Source organism: Nicotiana tabacum, chromosome 15 (genome assembly GCF_000715075.1).
Source record: "Nicotiana tabacum cultivar K326 chromosome 15, ASM71507v2, whole genome shotgun sequence".
Lineage (NCBI taxonomy): Eukaryota > Viridiplantae > Streptophyta > Magnoliopsida > Solanales > Solanaceae > Nicotiana > Nicotiana tabacum.
In genome coordinates this window covers 14,410,099-14,428,920 of record NC_134094.1, presented here as the reverse complement: position 1 = coordinate 14,428,920, position 18,822 = coordinate 14,410,099, and the positions used below count along the sequence as shown (strand labels likewise).

The 18,822-nt window shown below is 37.7% G+C and overlaps 1 protein-coding gene across 2 annotated transcripts; it reads right to left on the bottom strand.

The window, feature by feature from the left end:
• Positions 1-2,132: 2,132 nt before the first annotated feature.
• On the bottom strand, positions 2,133-6,648 carry LOC107774038 (uncharacterized). Of its 2 annotated transcripts, none has more exons than XR_012699146.1 (9): positions 6,186-6,559; positions 5,424-5,601; positions 4,903-4,980; positions 4,240-4,603; positions 3,994-4,106; positions 3,704-3,868; positions 3,425-3,564; positions 2,564-3,339; positions 2,133-2,464 (listed from the first exon to the last, which is right to left on the bottom strand). XR_012699146.1 is itself a non-coding variant. In XM_016593479.2 (9 exons), the coding sequence occupies exons 1-9, from the start codon at positions 6,251-6,253 to the stop codon at positions 2,305-2,307; spliced, it is 1,359 nt and encodes a 452-aa protein (XP_016448965.1). In that variant the 5' UTR covers positions 6,254-6,648; the 3' UTR covers positions 2,133-2,304. The 2 variants fall into 2 exon arrangements, 1 of the variants encoding a protein (XP_016448965.1); XM_016593479.2 differs by having other exon boundaries at positions 2,564-2,656; positions 6,186-6,648.
• Between the last annotated feature and the right edge of the window lie 12,174 nt (positions 6,649-18,822).

Below are 18,822 nucleotides of genomic sequence, written 5' to 3'. Positions count from 1 at the left end.
GCCTACTCTCGCTTCTTAGAGTTGGAGCAAATGGTGCACCCAAGGTTCAATGAACTCGGTAATGAGCTGTCATGTTCAAATTATGGGAGGTTAAAATTCTTCCTATTTATTAAGTGTTGATAGATATAGTTATTCGGTATTTGACGGCAGAAATTTTAACAACTAAATTAAGTTGGTCCACACTAACTTTATATCTCTGGATATATAGGTTAGGTCACTGAACTAACTAGTCCAACAATCAAAACCTAATTTTATGCATAGAGACGAAACATAACACTAGATTACAGGTCAAGTGCCTAATTTGTTATGCTACATCTACACTTAGTGCATATTCAAGACGAGCTTTATTTATTTAAGAGAGAATAGTAAGTGAATGCGTAAAGACTTTTGATTCCGTTCTTTGGGAGATTTCGGACTCCTCTTTGAACTTTTTCGTAGTTGAGAAGCATAATCAGCTCCACAACCGGATAAAAGAGGAAGGTTGCGATATACTGACGATTAACCAGGATAATTGCCTAAATATGATGGATTCTCATAGCAAAATATATAGAGAATATAAATATAGGAATTCCCAACTAATTTGAAATTGAATTCTGATTGATACATTGGTGGTTTAATTAACAGTTATGACACTCCTTGCACTTGATTTTCACATCATTTCAAAAATTGACAGAAAATAATGAACTTTACAAATTTTAATCCCTTCCCTTCCATTGTCAAATTATATCACATTCCACCATTGCAAGAAATTGTCTCTCAACCCTCAGAAGAAAGCAACCAATTGTTTGTCTTTTTCTTCTTTTTAATAACGATGGTGTTCATTTTCACACTTCGACTGTTTCACATGTTTCCTTCCATCAGTAAAGTTTAGGCAGATGAAAAGAATCGCCAAATTTTTTGTCTCTTGTCAAAATTTGAACCTTGATCTCCACAGTTTGCAATTAGTTCATTAACCCCGCGCCTAATTATTTTCGGGGCCAGACGTGTTGGGAATGCTTTTCTTGAACCGAGAGTTTATCATAAATATTATCTCTATATTCACAAGATAGGGACAAGAATTTAGTATCATTACCCTCCCGAGACCCTACTTGTGGAATAACATTGATATGTTGTTGTGCAGACGTTGTAAGGGGCAAGGGGGTGGGGGTGGGGGTGGGGGGAGGGGGGTCGAGGGGAGCTGCAGGCTTGTCAATCTTATCTACAAACTCCAGCTAATAATGGCAATAAATAAACCAATTAGGTAAACAGCTTTCATGTCCACATCTATAAAGTTATCTACCCAGTACCTAACCCATTAGTTCAAGCACAATCTGAAATACCTGTGCCTTCTTTCTAGAGAATAACAGTTCTTAAGGAGAATGACTGATATAATAACTTATGAGAGAATTATGACAATAATGGTATCTATATCATATTTAATTTATCTGCTAATTTATTAGTATTAGATTATTCTAATCTTTGATTCTTGGTAGAGCTTAATTAAGAAGCTTATCAACTTATAGCTTAGAAAAGCAAAGCTACAATTAGCTTACCAGCTTACTTAAGCAGCAAATTATGGTCTACATTTTCTTTCTATATCCTCCAATCAGCCATAAGCCCATACAAGCAGCATTAAAAAGTTAAATAGCTAAAAAAATTAGTAATGTTTACGCCGTATAACCGCCTCCCAAAATAATAGTCGGCACATGTATATTTTTTGTATATTAATGTATATAATATATATTATTAATTAGTGTATATGTTTTATATATTTGGGTTACAACAATAATTATTTGTGGCCGATCGGTTAAAAAGGGCAGCTCAGTACACAAAGCATCCCGCATTCACACAGGGTCCGAGTAAGGACCACCCAAAGGGTGTAATGTAGACAATCTATCCTAATGCAAGCATTAGTGGCTGCTTCCATGACTCGCACCGTGACCTATTATGTTTTATAGGTCATTCCGAAACAACTTTACCGTTGCTCCAAGGCTCGCCTTCGACCTGTCAAATGTGCTAAAAGCCCAAAAAATTATAGCATCCCTTTGGCATGACAAACAAATGAGCACCAGTGGGCTATAGAAGGAAACTTCCCATCCAACAGTATCTTACTATGAGAATTAGTATATCATTGCCAGGAGATGTTCAAGTTATATCATTCATCTCGTAATTGAAGCTCAGTAAATGAAGCTTTAGCTCAATGAAATATTTACAGAAGTCAAAAAAGAGGTTACAGCTATATAATTCTATAGTTTGTATTCTTATACTAAGTTCTGTAATTGGCTCAACAAGTGAGAAAGAGCTCAGCTTTTGTACAAACAAGAGTCAAGTAACTGTTAACCAACCTTTACGTCCCAGAGACTTCCACGACGATTCAACTCGCAATAAGTGTAATTTCTCAACAAATGCCTCTAGAACTTCAGCCTCTTCTTCTGGGGCAAAGGCCATGCAAATGCTAAGCTCTTGGACCGCCTCCTCGTATTCCCTGATATTTGTTCATATGTCACTTGTTATTAGTACTATGAAAAGTATCAGAAAATGAGGAAAAGAATAGAAACATATTAAATTGAGTGTCGTTATTTACCTGCTATAGTACAACATCATGCCGTGGTCTCTCCTTGTAGCCCAATTGTGCGGCTGCAGAATCAGCAATCTCTGTGAAGCCATAATAGCCAGCCTAGAAAGTTGGTACCATCCCAGATATAATGTCATTACACGTGAGATAGATACTACAACACAAACTAATCCCCTAGAGCTAAGGTCAGAACATTCGTCATGATAATTAGGAAAAAGACGTTTCTTAGCTGCACCAAACTAGTAAAAAGAACACCTGAGATTGTATAAAAGATAATTAAAGGGTCTTATATAAGCTATATAATATAGCCACCTGAGAACAGTTCAATAATAAATGAATCTATTAGTGCTGTTCTCTTGCATGTTTCTGCACTTCGGATAAAACTTAATGCACCAGAAATGATGATACTCATATGCCAAGAATCCCCTGTTCGATTGATAACCAACTCGGACAATACCACGATGTGTAAATGGACATGAAAATTTCATTCTTAATATAACATATCTTCATCGCAAGTTAGACATTATCAGCTAGACCACTGTGTAGTTTAGATATGGAACGGACTTTCTCAAACCAAAATGGAGCTATAGATTCCGGGAACCTACTATGCTTGACGAACTAAAAAACCAGATGAAGGAATTAAAACCATGCATATATTGCAGCAATAGTAGATCGAGTGGTTGTTTTCTGTAGTAAGTTAGAATTAGACAGTTGATATAATAATGTCGCCAAAAATTCACAATTCTCCCTTTCTCATGCCAAGGTTGCAAATTAGCATCATGAACCTGTAGGAATACAAAGTCGGCCTGCTTAATCAGGAAAAACAACCGGTGCTAGTAACAAAGACAAAATAGAGCATATGATTTTTACCTCAAATCTTGAGGCCGCAGCAAAGGTACACTTGAAGCATCCGCCTTCTTAAACTTCTCATCAGAGTTATCCACAGACCTAAGTGGAGAAGTCAGCATCAAACCATGATTTGCTCTTGACGCGCGTTTCCAGTGAAGCCTCTGCAAAATAAATTTGATTATCGATCAATTATTTTGCCAAAGTTATCAATGACGACATTAATACTCATAAATAATACCATGAGATTTATGAATATTAAAAGGTCCAACAGACTCTACCTTTTAGAAGAATAAAACTCACCACGAGATTTGCCAAAGCAATTCCGATAATATCTCGGTTTGTTGCAATCTCAAGCCCTGACAGTGAATCGCTATCGATGTCTGAGGCCTTTGATCTAGGGTCATTGACACACTTTCCGTTGACAATACCAAACAAGCTGTGACCAGAAGTAACCTTGAATAGCTCCTATAGCAGTTTCAAAATGTAGATATATCAACTCAATGAGACTCAAGATCATCAATGTATAAAAAGTAGTGAACGGACATGCCAAAGAAAAGATCGACAACATCCATTTGTTCAGATCAACATACCTCAGGGTTTCCAGTTTGAGGCCATATCAAGAAATCTTCCCCAATTCGAGATCCCACAATGGTCAGATTAAGTCTTCGACAAACTTCGATGTAAATGACACTAAGTAAAATTGCTGTACAGAAGTAAAGAAGCATGTCAGATTGCGTCAATAATAAACATCAAGAACTCGAGAAGAACTGTGAACTTTCAGGCTTACGAATTATACAGATTAATGATGGTATTGTCAAGGAAAATTTAAGATATACCACTGCAATATCCAGAGCTTAATACTGAATGCAGGTATGAACATTTCGAATCCACTATCACAGAAGACCTTTTGAAACCCCTCGACTTAAAAAGAACTACGTTCACTGCATCCAAAACTTCAGCCAAATCGCATCCTATATCTCTCGGAACTAGCTCTGCCTCAACTTCCCTTGCAATTGAATCCAACTCGGCCATCCACTCGCTCATATTCTTTCCAGCCAGAGACATGGCTTCCACGCATTTCCAGTCCGGTGTCTCAGACGGCAACGAAGCAGATCTCCTTTCATTTTGGAGTGAATAAGCGTCGATTTCTCGGTTGAAAGCCATAAATGCCTCGTCTTCAGAAGCAACATAGAGCAAAGCCTACCCAGGATAAAAACAAACGACAGACAGACAAATTAAGAATGCAGATAATACAAGTAAAAATCAAATGAAAGAAGCAATTTGCTTGCAAAAAGATGATTTATCTCTTATGATGATTCTCGGCTTCTCGCCATCCACACACAAAAGTTGGAAACTATTTATAAGCAGAATATTGCAAATAAAGAACTGCAAAGTGAACTCTATTCATTTCTGTTTCTTGAAACCAAGAAATTGTTTACTATCAAAATCAATGAATCAACTGCACTGAACAAAAAGAGCTTGACAAGACGAATAACTACCTTTGCAAGGGAAATATCTTTATCCTTAGACTGAAATGATATCTCCTGTGTAAACTTTTCCCTGGCATCTTTTAGTACCTGCCAAATCATGAAACTTCAGTCAATTCTCTAAATTTATAGCACGATACTCCAATAGACAGCAACGATAGGCTCATTCATAAACTCCATCTGTTCCATTTTATGCAGCATTGTTTCTTTTTTTTGTCTCTTCCAAAAAGAACAATACTTTTCTACATTCGGAAACAATTTAACATCAAATGAGATGATCTTTTAGCCACATAAATGTCATGGCATGTTAAATGTACAAGTTATAAAAGTTTTCATTTCTTTATTAAACTCCATGCCTAGTCAAACACCGCCACATAAAATGAAACGGAGGAAGAGTATATTTTAATGGCATGAACAGATTAAACAAAAGAAAATGACTGGATTCAGATGTACTCAATGTATCAAATTACCATTTTAACAACGAGAATAGATTTATAAAGTAGCATATCACAAGAAACTAATGTAGTCCCAACCTCCTTATAGAATTTGGCTTTAGACGACCCTTGGGTTTCGGCTAGAGCAGAGGAAGCCAAGGGTGAAATCCTCAACTTCTTTATGTTAGCTGCCTTTGTACTTCTTGGAGCAGCCAATTTGTTCCATTTTCCTTTCTCATTCCCAATCCAACATCCAACACGACCATCAAAACTACACCTGATGATCGTAGAGAATAAAGGGTTTGGGAATTTTTGCCTAGTACTAGCACAAATGCTTCTCCAATCCACAAATAACTTTACATAACACAAAGTAGAATAAAAATTACAGCCCATCAAACACCCTTCTAATGAAAGCAATAAGGAAAAGAAGTAAATGAAAACTACTCCTTCCAATTTATGTGATACTACGGATTCGAGCCATGAAAATAACCTCTTGCAGAAATACAGGGAAATAATAGATTATTGTGGTCCGGCCCGTCCCCGGACCCCGGAACCCGGGCATAGCTGCCTTTTTTTTTCTTTTTTCTTCCGTATATTAGTCTGTCCGAAAAGAATAATACATTTCTATATTCAGAAATAATATAACTTCATCCCATTTTATGCTTAATAAATACCCACAAAATATCTATGAAATATTTTACTCCGTAAGTTTCAATTTTTTTTTTTAATTTTGTGTTCAGTTACATTATCACACACAAATTGGGACGGAGGGAGTAGCATTTTTCTTGATAAATCAAAACAAAAACAAAAAAATCAACAAAACCCAAATACAATTCTTGAATTTAAAGGTAAAAAAGTTACCTGCTGCAAATATCTAAAGAAACCATAGCTACTGAAGATGATACTTTCATAGCACTGCTGACCATCATAGAATTATAGAAATAGCCAAGAAAACAAAGAGGAGAGCTGAAAGAGTTGATCAATTTCTTCAAAAGAATTAAATCAGAAAAAAGAATGAGTTGTATTTGTCCATTTTGGGTAGTGAAACTGAACTCTCAAAAGACAAAAGGAGCTGACACAGATGAATGGAAGTAACTGAAATTACAAGTAGAATAACAAAAGTGAAAGCTGACGCTATTATAAAAAATTCCAAGATCCATGGTATTGGAGCACATTTTTGTAATAATTCAATGGTACTTCTCTGCCTTTTCTTGTTCCTTATTTATAGTGCTGATGATTATGAAAAGCCAAAATGCAAGAGGATAACCCAATATTATATTTTTAAAGAAAAGAATTGTTAAAGCAATTATTGTTATTTATTAATGGAATCTATACAAGGCAACCACAAATGATTTTATATTATCTGAATGATTGTATTTTATTTTTTGGAACATAGAGACACTAATAGCATATCCCGCAACTACAGCCGAGTGTCTTGAGAAGGAAATAATTATCTAAATTTAAGCAATTAATTATTTAAATTACTAAATTAGGAAGATAACTACAAACTAAGCAGGTGTTTGGCCATAAGTTTTGTAATTTCTTTTTCAATTTTTTTTTAAATATGTGTTTGTTTATAGAATTAATCTAGTTTTTTTGGAGATTTTGAAAACAAAAAATTCAAATCCCAAATATAGCTTAAGACCTCTTTTTGTGCAAATTTATGACCATTTGGGACTTTTTATCTGAAAAGGGGAAAAATAGACTTTTTAACATATCAAAACTTGTTCAAAAACTTATGTCCAAACACATTTTCAATTTCAAATCAAATTTCACTCAAATCAGCTTTTTCAAAAAATATTTGGAAATCTATGTCCAAACGGGTCCTAAGTCAATTGAATTTTTTAACTCCTTAAGCTAATTTAATTGACATTTTTTGCTTATTGTCAATGGTCATTGTTCCCATGTCCAAAGATAAGAGTAGTATAAATGAGGATATTGAGATGGATGTGTGGGTTTACCACGATAGATAAGATTATGAATGAAGTTATTCGAGACAAAATGGGAGTGGCCTTCGTGGAGGACAAGATATGGAAAGCGAGGCTTAAGATGATTCACGCATGTGAAGAGGAGAGACACAGATCTCACAGTAAAAAGGTGTGAGAGGTCGGCCTTGGTAGGTTTGAGGAGAGGCAGAGGTAGGCCAAATAAGCATTAGGGAGAGGTAATTAAGCATGGCATGGTGTTGCTTCAGCTTACCGAGGACATGACTCTCGATAGGAGGGTGTAGAGATCGAGAATTAGAATAGAAGGTTAGTAGGTATTGTTGCAGAAGACGAATATATAGAGAGTGATTAAATCACAACTACTATATCTAAAGGTAGCTAATAAATAGTAAATGAGACAACAATAAAAAGAACACCAGAAATTAACGAGGTTCGGCAAAATTTAATTTTTGCCTAGTCCTCGGACACAATCGACTCAAATTTATTTCACTCCAAAAATACAAGTAAAATACTACAAGAGAGAAAGAAGATTCAAATGCCTTAGGAGATAAGAAGGCAAGTGAGAGATGTTTTCAAATGAACAAAACCCTTGCTATTTATAGAAGGGAAATGGCCTTAATAATGTCATGCATGACATCATATTAAGTGTGAACATGCAATGTAAATGCATCTACTAATTTCTTCCTAAAAGGAGGTTTCAAATATTCACACTAGTTCACATTAAACTTGTCAAATTCAACAAATCTCCACCTTGGCAAGATTCCCCTTTTTCAATTTTCTCTTACTGATAAATTTTGATTGTGTCTTCAACTTCAATCTTCAAAGTTCAACAATGTTGCTCTAGTTCAAACAATGTTGAAACTTGATCGCATTCACTACTTTTGTTAGCATATCGGCAGGGTTGTCTGTAGTCCAAATTTTCTGCACCATGACTCTACCTTCTTCTATAATATCTCGTACAAAGTGATATCGAACACCAATGTGCTTCGTCCTTGCATGATAAACTTGGTTCTTTGCTAATTGGATAGCACTCTGACTATCACAAAATAGTGTGATGCTTTCTTGACCAATACCAAGATCTCTAAGCAACCCTTGAAGCCAAATTGCCTCATTTACAGCCTCCGTAATTGCCATGTACTCTGCCTCAGTAGTAGACAAAGCAACCGTTGACTGCAAAGTAGACTTCCAACTAACTGGTGCATTTGCAAAAGTGAAACATAACCAGTAGTTGATCTACGCTTGTCCAAATCACCCGCATAATCCGAGTCACAATATCCAACCAGATACTGACTATCTTCCTGCTCAAAAATCAATCCAACATCTACAGTATTACAAATATATCGTAGAATCTATTTCACAGCTTGCCAATGCTCCTTTCCTGGATCATGCATATACCTGCTTACAACTCTGATAGCATGTGAAATATCAGGTCTTGTGCAAACTATTGCATACATCAAGCTACCATCGGCATTCGCATATGGAACTCTTGACATATACTCTCGTTCAGCTTCATTCTTCGGCGACATAGCAACACTAAGCTTAAAGTGAGGAGCAAGAGGAGTGCTAACCGACTTCGTGTTCTCATTCATGCCAAATCGATCTATTACTCTCTTCAAGTATTCTTTCTGAGATAGATAAAGTTTCTTTGAATGTCTATCTCTTTTTATCTCCATGTCAAGAATTTTCTTCGCCTCGCCTAAATCCTTTATCTCAAACTCCTTTCTTAGTTGAATCTTCAACTTCTCAATTTTCTCTTGACTTTTGGAAGATATCAACATATCATCAACATATAGGAGAAGATATATGAAAGATCTGTCTTCAAGCTTGCGCAAATACGCACAATGATCGTATTTGCTTCTTCTGTACTTCTACCGCAACATAAACTTGTCAAATTATTTGTACCATTAACTAGAAGATTGTTTCAATCCGTACAACGATTTTTCAAGTTTGCACATCATATTTTCCTTTTCAGCAACTTTGAATCCTTCTGGCTGAGTCATATAGATTTCCTCTTCTAAATCTCCATGTAAAAATACAGTTTTTACATCTAACTGAACTAGTTCCAAATTCAACTGTGCTACCAAAGCCAACAAAACTCTAATAGGGGATTGTTTCACGACTGGAGAAAATACCTCATTTTAATCAATTTCCTCCTTTTGAGTGTACCCTTTGGCCACCAATCTTACTTTGTAGCGAATATCTTCTTGGTTAGAAAATTCTTCTTTCTTTGCAAATACCCATTTGCACCGAATTGCTTTCTTGCCCTTCGGGAGATTGGCCAATTTCCATGTGCAATTCTGATGAAGGGACTGCATTTCTTCATTCATGGCAATCCTTCACTTATCTTCTTCTGAACTTTGGACTACATCTTTATAAGTGGTAGGAACACCATCAGCTATAATTGAGGCTGCATAAGCCACCATCTCTATGAGACGAACAAGTTTCTTTATTGTTCTTTTTGTCTTGCTGGTTGTTATTGATTTAAGTTGTTGTTGGGGTTCCTGATTTGGAATCTCACCTTCCACTGACTCTTCTTCCAGGGAAAAATCTTCTATTGTTTCCTCATTTTCTCCCTGTGTTGGAAAAATTAATTTTTCCTCAAACTCCACCTGTTTTGAAGCACCATCAGTTTGTTTGACATCTTCAACTGTCACCTTATCTGTTATGACAGATTCATCAAAGGTAACATCTCTGCTGAATATAATTTTTCTTGTCTTTGGACACCATAATTGGTATCCTTTGACTCCAGAAGTAATCCCCATAAATATAGCTTTCTTTGCCTTCAGATCCAATTTTGACTCTTTCACATGATAGTATGCAATTGAACCATCTTCAGCAGGTTTTCCATACCATTTTTCAAATGGTGTCTTGCCTCCAATAGCGGCAGATGGTAGACGATTAATGAGGTGGAATGCATATGTTATTGCCTCAGCCTAAAATTCTTGCCCAAGCCAGCATTGGACAACATACACCGAACCTTCTCCAGCAAAGTTCGGGTCATGCGTTCTGCCACTCCATTCTGTTGTGGTGTATTTTTGACGGTGAAATGTCTCAAAATGCCATCATCTTCACAAATCTTATTGTAAAGATCATTTTTGTATTCTCCACTGTTATTTGTGCGAAGACACTTTATCTTTCTGCCTGTTTGAGTCTCTATCATCGCCTTCCATTTGAGAAAAATTCCCAGCACCTCATCTTTAGTTTTCGTAGTATACACCCACACTCTCCGGGAAAAGTCATCAATAAAGGTTACAAAATAGTGTTTCCCACCTAATGAAGGTGTTTTGGAAGCACCCCAAACATCAGAGTGAACATAATCCAAAATACTTTTAGTATTATGGATTGTTGTTCCAAATTTAACCCTTGTTTGTTTCCCCTTGACACAGTGTTCACAAAACTCCAAATTGCAAGTCTTTACTCCTTTTAACAATCCTTGATCTGATAAAATCTTCAAGGATTTTCCTCCAGCATGTCCCAAGCGCATGTGCCATAGTTTGGTTGCTTTTGCCTCTTTGTCATCACTGGATGTCACTATTACTGTCCCAATAACTGTACTACCTTGATAGTGGTACATGTTATTATTTCGCCGAATTCCCTTTATTACTACTAGTGCACCAGAGCATATTCTCATTATCCCATTTTCTGCAATGACTTTGAGCCCCTTTGACTCTAGGGCTCCTACAGAAATGAGATTTTTCTTCAATTCCGGTACGTATCGAATATCTGTTAATGTTCTGATCAATCCATTATGGTTCCTTAATCGGATTGAACCAATACCATATGCGGTAAGAGGATTGTTATTCGCGGTGTGAATAAATCCACATTCTCCTTCTTGAAAATTAATAAACCAGTCCCTGTTGGGACACATATGATAGCTACAAGCTGAATCCATCAGCCATATGTCAGATGGTTTGAATGGCTTAGTTGTAACTAGTGAGAAATCAGAGTCGTCACAATTAGCTACATTTGAATCTATGATAGCCTTCCCATTGTTAGGTTTGACCTTGTTTTTCAACTTTGGACAGTCTTTCTTCCAGTGTCCTTTTCTCGGCAAAAGGCGCATTCATCTTTGCTAGGTCTGGATCTTGACTTGGATCTTCCTTTCTTCGTTCTCATATGATTTTGAGAACGACCTCTCACAACCAGTGCTTCTCCTTCTCTATTCTTTTGCTTTTCTCTCTTTCTTTGTTCAAAGCTCTATAAGGTAGAACAAACTTCTTTGAGAGATACATCATCATTCCCATAAAATAGAGTTGTTTCGAGGTGCTCGCACTCATCGGGAAGTGAACTTAATAACATTAAGGCCATATCTCCATTACTAAAGGTCACGTCCATATTCTGCAAATCTGTCGCCAACTCATTAAAGCTGGTGATGTGATCATTCATTGTAGTACCAGGAACATATGTGAAGCACAACTGTCTTTTTTCATGTAAAGTTTATTTTGACTGTTTTTCTTCATGAATTTATCATCCAATGCATTCCACAATTTACTTGCAGAAGTTTCTTTTGTGTATGGATACTTCTGTTCTCTTGCGAGGTAAGATCGAATGGTACCACAAGTAACGCGGTTTATAATCTTCCAATCTCCTTCTTCGATATTGTCTGGTTTATTTTCTTATATGGCAATATCTAGCCCTTGTTGAAAAAGGACATCTAGAACCTCAGCTTGTCACATCCCGAAATGTCCTGACTCGTCAAAAATTTCAACTGCAAATTTCGTATTTGACATAATTCTTGTCATAAGCGAAGATGCCAACGACGTATTACTGACACCCGATGTGGACTCTTCATTTTTATTATCTCCCATTTTGCTACAGATACTATTTATTTGCTGACAGTACAGAATACCAAAGTAATTCTTTTATGATGTGGAAGTTCAGACTATGCTACAACCACATAGCATACTAAGATAGAACCTTGGCTCTGATACTAATTGTTGCGGAAGCCGAATATATAGAGAGTGATTAAATCACAACTATTATATCTAAAGGTAGTTAATAAATAGTAAATGAGACAATAATAAACGGAATACCAGAAATTAACGAGGTTCGGTAAAATTTAATTTTTGCCTAGTCTTCGGACACAATCAACTCAAATTTATTTCACTCCAAAAATACAAATGAAATACTACAAGAGAGAAAGAAGATTCAAACGCCTTAGGAGATAAGAAGGCAAGTGAGAGATGTTTTCAAATGAACAAAACCCTTGCTATTTATAGAAGGGAAATGGCCTTAATAGTGTCACGTATGATATCATATTAAGTGTGAACATGCAATGTAAATGCATGAAAAATGCATCTACCAATTTCTTCCTAAAAGGAGGCTTCAAATATTCACACTAGTTCACATTAATCTTGTCAAATTCAACAGGTACTAGTCGAGCGTTTTTCTTTTCCATAAAAGTAGTATTACTGTTAGTCTTGTATTTTTTTATTCTTTGTTTTTTATTACCACATATTATTTCTTTTGCTTCAGTTTTCTTATTATCTTGTTATTGTTACTGCTGCTTCTTTTTTTCACCTTTACTTGAGCCGGGGGTCTATCGAAAACAGTCTCTCTGCCTTCTCAGAAGGCAGGGGTAAGGTCTATGTACATACTCCCCTCCCCGAACCCCACTTATAAAATTACACTTTATTTATTGTTGCTGTTGTCAATTGTCATTGGTCAATGTCATTATTTGAGCAAAAACGACTAGATAATTTTTTGAAGTTAAAAATATATATGAAGAAACAACACAAGAGTACTATGACTTTCATCCCAAAATGACAAAAACAAATTTTTAAAAAGGATAGTGAAAAACACACGTAATCCAAATTACATAAATGTACAAGTATTATCGTTTTTTCGTAAAGTTAAATCATTTTAAAATTGGTCTTATACGTGTTACCAAACTTATAAAATATAGACATATTAATTTTGTATCTACGAAACATTTAGCATTATTTTAGACAATAAATGTTAGAAAGATTCAAAGTTCGGAAAGGCCAAAAGTAAATAAAGAGCGGTATTGTGCCCCATTTTTCTAAGCTGAAGCAAATAAAAGAAAACGTCGTGTGCAAAGCGAAGACTTTGACACATATATAATCTTCCTATTTTCCTTATTTGAGATCAATTTAATGGATTAGGCCACAAGAAATATACATAGATAATTATGGATGTCTTGTGCAGGTATGAGAAACTTGTTTATTTGTATCATGAGGAAAACTGGTAAGAAGTGAAGTGAGTGCAAAGGATAAGGTTGTTAATGTTTAGATAAGAAAAAGGAAAAGTATGAAGACATAAGCAACAGCACTTTCGCGAAGAAAGGGAAAGAGGGCAGAAGGCTAAATAAATTATTTATATTTTCTTCTTCCTAGAGCTGATATTATCCAACACAAATAGGAGTAAGTATATCTTTTCGCTATCAATTTTAGAGTACAATAATTCATGACTAGTTTTTCTAGACATTACGTACATTATGTACAACACCCCCGCACCTTTAATATTACTACCCTCCTACCCCATGCTACATCATATTTCATCTGTAACACTAAAAAGGATTGTCTTGTGCATGAGTATTACGCGTTAACGCAAGGCCCCGCAGAGATAGATCCAGAATTTCAAGCTTATGCATTCGAGATCCTAATCTTTTTAAGTTACTAGGTTCTAAATTAATAATTTGTACATATTTAATGAAAATTTTAAGACAAATACATAATTTGAACCAAAACTATTGGGTTCGGCCGAACACGAAGCCAACACTATGGCTCCGCCTTTGAGGTCGGGGGAAGGGCCGCACCCTAAAGGGATGTGATGTAGGGGTGTGGATGATTTCATGCTCGAATCCCTGACCTATAGGTCTGTTTGACCAAGAACAACTTTTGGTTAAAACGATTATATTTATACAATAACGGGTTAAACCTGGTTAATGATAATATCTCTAGATGTGGATTCTAACAAAACGGCTAACGTTTAGACAGATCTAGTAGAGAATCGATAATAGCATTCAATATGTGTTTCAAAAGATATCAATATTAATGGAGAAGTAACTAGCAATAAATAACAATAAATAGCATTTATGTAAATAGGAGAAGTGGTTCACCCAATAAACAATGAGCTAGGTGATTATTCCACCTGACAATGATGAGTGACAAATAGATCTTAGAAGATTTGAAATATTCTCGGATCTGATGGAAAAAGTGTGGAATAATAAAAAGGTAGTTTTTGTATATTTACAATAGAAAGAGCGAGAGAATCTTTTAGCAAAGTCTGCTCTTATCACAATGAATATCACATGCCTATGTTCATTAACCTTTTCCTATATATCTCGGACATACCCCCAGTAAACTCTAGTAGTACAAGTACAGAGAATATCCAATGGAATATTTTCTTTAATTTTCTATTCTAATAAACTAGTTGCTACAGCTCTTTATGCGATGCTCGATATCGACCATCGTTTGCATCTCGACCACGAGCCTCGCTATCTCCTGGTCGATCTCGAGTGACTATTTTCTCGATGTTATTTTACCATAAGCACTGAGACAGATTTCGACCTATATAGTTAGTCCCTCCTCTTATTAAGGCCGGCCCAGATGACCTTGATGAGCGAATTCTTTTTATCGTGGTTGGCAAAATTGGACGAACGGGTCGAGCAGTGACGTTTTAGACGAGATGATGACATGACCTTTCGTGAGCCATGAATTTTGAGGTCACATCATTTCTACTTCAGAATGACGTTATGACATCATACATCATTATAGCACATTTTCTCGATATTTTGCGTCGTTTCCCATGTATCTGCCGTTTTGATACTAGCGCTGGCCAATGATGGCCTGAATTCTCGGATCTGACGCTTGAATTCATATAAATAGGGAGATGAGGACATTCATTTATGTTTTGCATATTCTTCATATCGAATCCCTGTATCTTCTTCTCCTTACTTCATTATTGTGTGTCTACTCTCCTGGTTCTGGCGATCCTAGTTGCTTTCAACACTCCTACACTTAAATATCCTCTCTTTTGTTGGAACTATGCCCAACGTATTTTCTGGTCCTGGTGAGGGAAGTAGACCAGTCCCTTTGGCGGTGATTATGCCTCCTCATTCTGTGGGCGCTTCGGCTACTATTGAGGATGAGAACTTCATCACATTTGAGGAGATCGTTCCTCGTGGCGAGAAAATTAGATCTAACTTCTCGAAAGCACCTGAAGATGAGCCCAAGAGGTCTGAGTCGGTGATGAAATAGGCAGATCTAGCAGAGCTTAGGGTTAGATTCAGCTTTCCCACTCATGTCGATCTGATTTTTACATAGAGGAATGTGGTGCAAGCCTACCGTCCCACGTTTTTTTGCATTCTATGCTACCCCTTTTTATGTTGGCTACACTCTTCCCCTTCTCTCATTGACGGAGGAGTTCTATCGTTACTATCGCGTTTTCTCGACCCAGCTTTTTCCATATATATACAAGCTTATTAGGATGTTTACTAAATATGCGGAACTGGCCGGGGTCGAGGTCGAGGTCACGCTTTGGCATCTGATGCATCTCTTCGCCCCTAGTTTCTATAGGGGACGATGTTGAATCTTCGCCATTGAGGGGTCAAATGCTTGGTGGTGAAGATGGACGACAAGATGAACCATAGGCGTAGTGGCAAACGCTTGGTGGCAAATGCAAATGTCAGAACCGAAGACGTAGTGGCGAACGCGAACAACTTTCCCGAGACCTGGAATTACACTCGTAAGTGTTTAATCCTTTCTTCGTTAAAACATTCGATTTGCTTGTTTTGGTCGTAGATCCTGAACTCGGGTTCTCTTCTTATGCAGCCAAGACTACGCCCCCTCCTTTGGTCAGGGATATTTTTGATTTGGTTGGTCGAGTTCTCCCTCGCACCATGGGAATTCGCGATCGGTCGAGCTTTCTCAAGAATTTTGGGCCTGCTCCTCCCTCGATTGGTGAGCTAGTTCGTTTTCTTTTGTTCTTTGGCCTTTTAGTCATTTATTTCTTTTAGTTTGCTTCGGTCGATGGTGATAACCTTTTTTGGTTCTTTCTTCTTCAGGTTGGGGACCTTCGAGGAGGCCGAGAGCTCCCCCCTTCATTCCGCAAGAGGAAGACTGCCTCCTCTTTGGCATCTATTACTTCTTCAACCGAGGTTAGAACTACTCGTTCCTCCATTTCTGTTCCCTGCTCGACTGCGGCTAGGTCTGTTCGATCTTCGGCCCCGACTACCACTGACTCGGCATCGGCTTCTTCTCTGTCTACAAATATATTAACAGCGGGGCTTCCGGCTTCCCCTTTATACCGTTTGGTGAACAAGGAAGAGGAATCTCGGCCGAGCAATGGGATTTTGGTGCCCCGCAAGAGAAGGTCAGTGGACGTTGGTGATGGGGTTACCCGGTTATGAATTCGACAATGGACGATTTCGTCATCCGTGAAACGGCGACCATAATACTTCAAGATGATGTCTAGCAGGCGTCCGACATCCCGACATTGGCGAAAGTCGTAGAGGGTATATATCTTCCCTTTTGCGACGGTAAAAGCTTTGTCGGCCTCGCTCTCAGGTTAAATTTTTTTAAGGCTTCTTTTTCTTACCTACTTTATTCAGTTTTTTGATCTGTTTTAGTGTTTCGCCTTTGTTGGCGGAGAGGTTCTTGTGTTTGACTTTCTCTTTTTGTGATTGGAGACCGTAATTTTGGAAATTGAAAGCGCTCGAAGAGAGGAGAGGCGCAAGGCTGTTTTTATGAAGTTGAAGCGAAAGTACCACGAGTACCGCGATAAGCACCGAGAAATTTGTAGGGGTTCTGCGGGAGTGGCAATTTCCAGGCTCTTCAAGATGAACTGAAGGGGAAAGATGACGAGCTGGTGAGGGTCATCGAAAAATGCAGCGTTCTTGAGAGAACGCTAATGAATAAAGAAGAAGAGCTTGACGTTAGCAGGGGGTCGAAGCCCAGTGTGGCGATCTCCAAGCTCAGGTGGTTTCACGACGCGCTGAGCTTGAGGAATGTCAATTCAAAGCGGATGATTTAAGTGGCGTGGTTACCGAGAAGGAAATGGACCTCGAGAAGGCGGAGTTGGCTCGGACGGGGCTATGAGGAAGGCGGAGGCTTTGGAGATCATGATCCATGCTCTTTATTCCAAGCAAGAGAGTGCTTTGGAGATGGCTAGGCTCAAAGAAGAGCGGCTTGATGAATGGATTGGAGAGTTAGAGAAAGAGGCTTCTGGCCTTTGTGATCGAGTCACCGTTCTTGAGGCCGAGAAGGCCCAACTACTGGCTCAAATGTCTTCATCCCGCACTTCTGATTTTCCTAATGTTCCTCGAGATTTGTACGAGGAGTGGATTCACGCCGAGGCCCAGCTGGATATATTTAGATATGTGATGAGGGCGGGCACCGTTTCAGAAGCCGTCTTCGAAGATGCTCGTGTTAAGGCACGTAAAGCTCGGGTCGCTTGTAGTTATGATCCTGCTACACCGGAGGTCGGTGACGATGAGAGAAATGTGGGAGTGGACTGAATTGAAGAGGACGCCTGGTATTAGGACGCGTATCCTGGGGGCGGTGGTGATGGTGAAGAGGCAGATGAGAATGGTTCAGGTGATCAAGTCGATGGCACTGCTGGGCCCGGCGGCAACTAGTAGTTTTTCTTTTTCCCTCTTTTTGTTTAGCCGCAAACTTGTACGTTTTTGTGGGCGTCTTTATGAGCCTTTGTAAAAACTATTCTAAGAATGAAATGTCGATTTTGTTATTTGTACCTGATTCCTTTTTCTTCGGTTCTTGCTTGTATACTTTTTGATTTTATCGCTTGGTTTTCTTAGTCGTGATCACTTAGCTCGAATAGGGTTGAACACATCCTAAGTTTAATTGCGGCCGAAGGGCAGTTAGGTGTTAATTCAAACAAGGTCGAATCTAACCTCTGTTAAGTTACGGCTGAAGGCTAGTTAGGTATTAATTCAAACGAGGTCGAATATAACCTAAGCCTAATCATGGCTGAGGGCTAGTTAGGTGTTAATTCGAACGAGGTCAAATATAACCTAAGTTTAATCATGGTCGAGGGACAATTAGGTATTAATTCAAGAGATCAAATATAACCTATATTTAGTTATGGCTGAGGGTCGGTAAGGTGTTAATTTAAACGAGGTCGAATATAACCTATATTTAGTTATGGTAGAGGGCCGATCAGGTGTTAATTCGAACAAGGTCGAATATAACCTATACTTAGTTATGGCCGAGGGCCAGTTAGGTGTTAATTCGAAAGAGATCGAATATAACCTATATTTAGTTATAGTCGAGGGCCAGTTAGGTGTTAATTCGAACGAGGTCGAATATAACCTATATTTAGCTACGACCAAGGGCCAGTTAGGTATTAATTCAAATGAGGTCGAATATAACCTATACTTAGTTATGTTTGCCTCTAGGTGCAGATTTTGTCGACGTTATGAACTTTAAGGCAACATTTCCTTGGTTGTACATTTAGAGAAATAGAAATAAACTTCATGCATTTGTGCTTTGTTCATACACTTGGAGAAATTTACATATGTTATAATTTTTTTTAGTGTTGGCTAGTGTTCCAGTTCCAGTCCAGTCTAT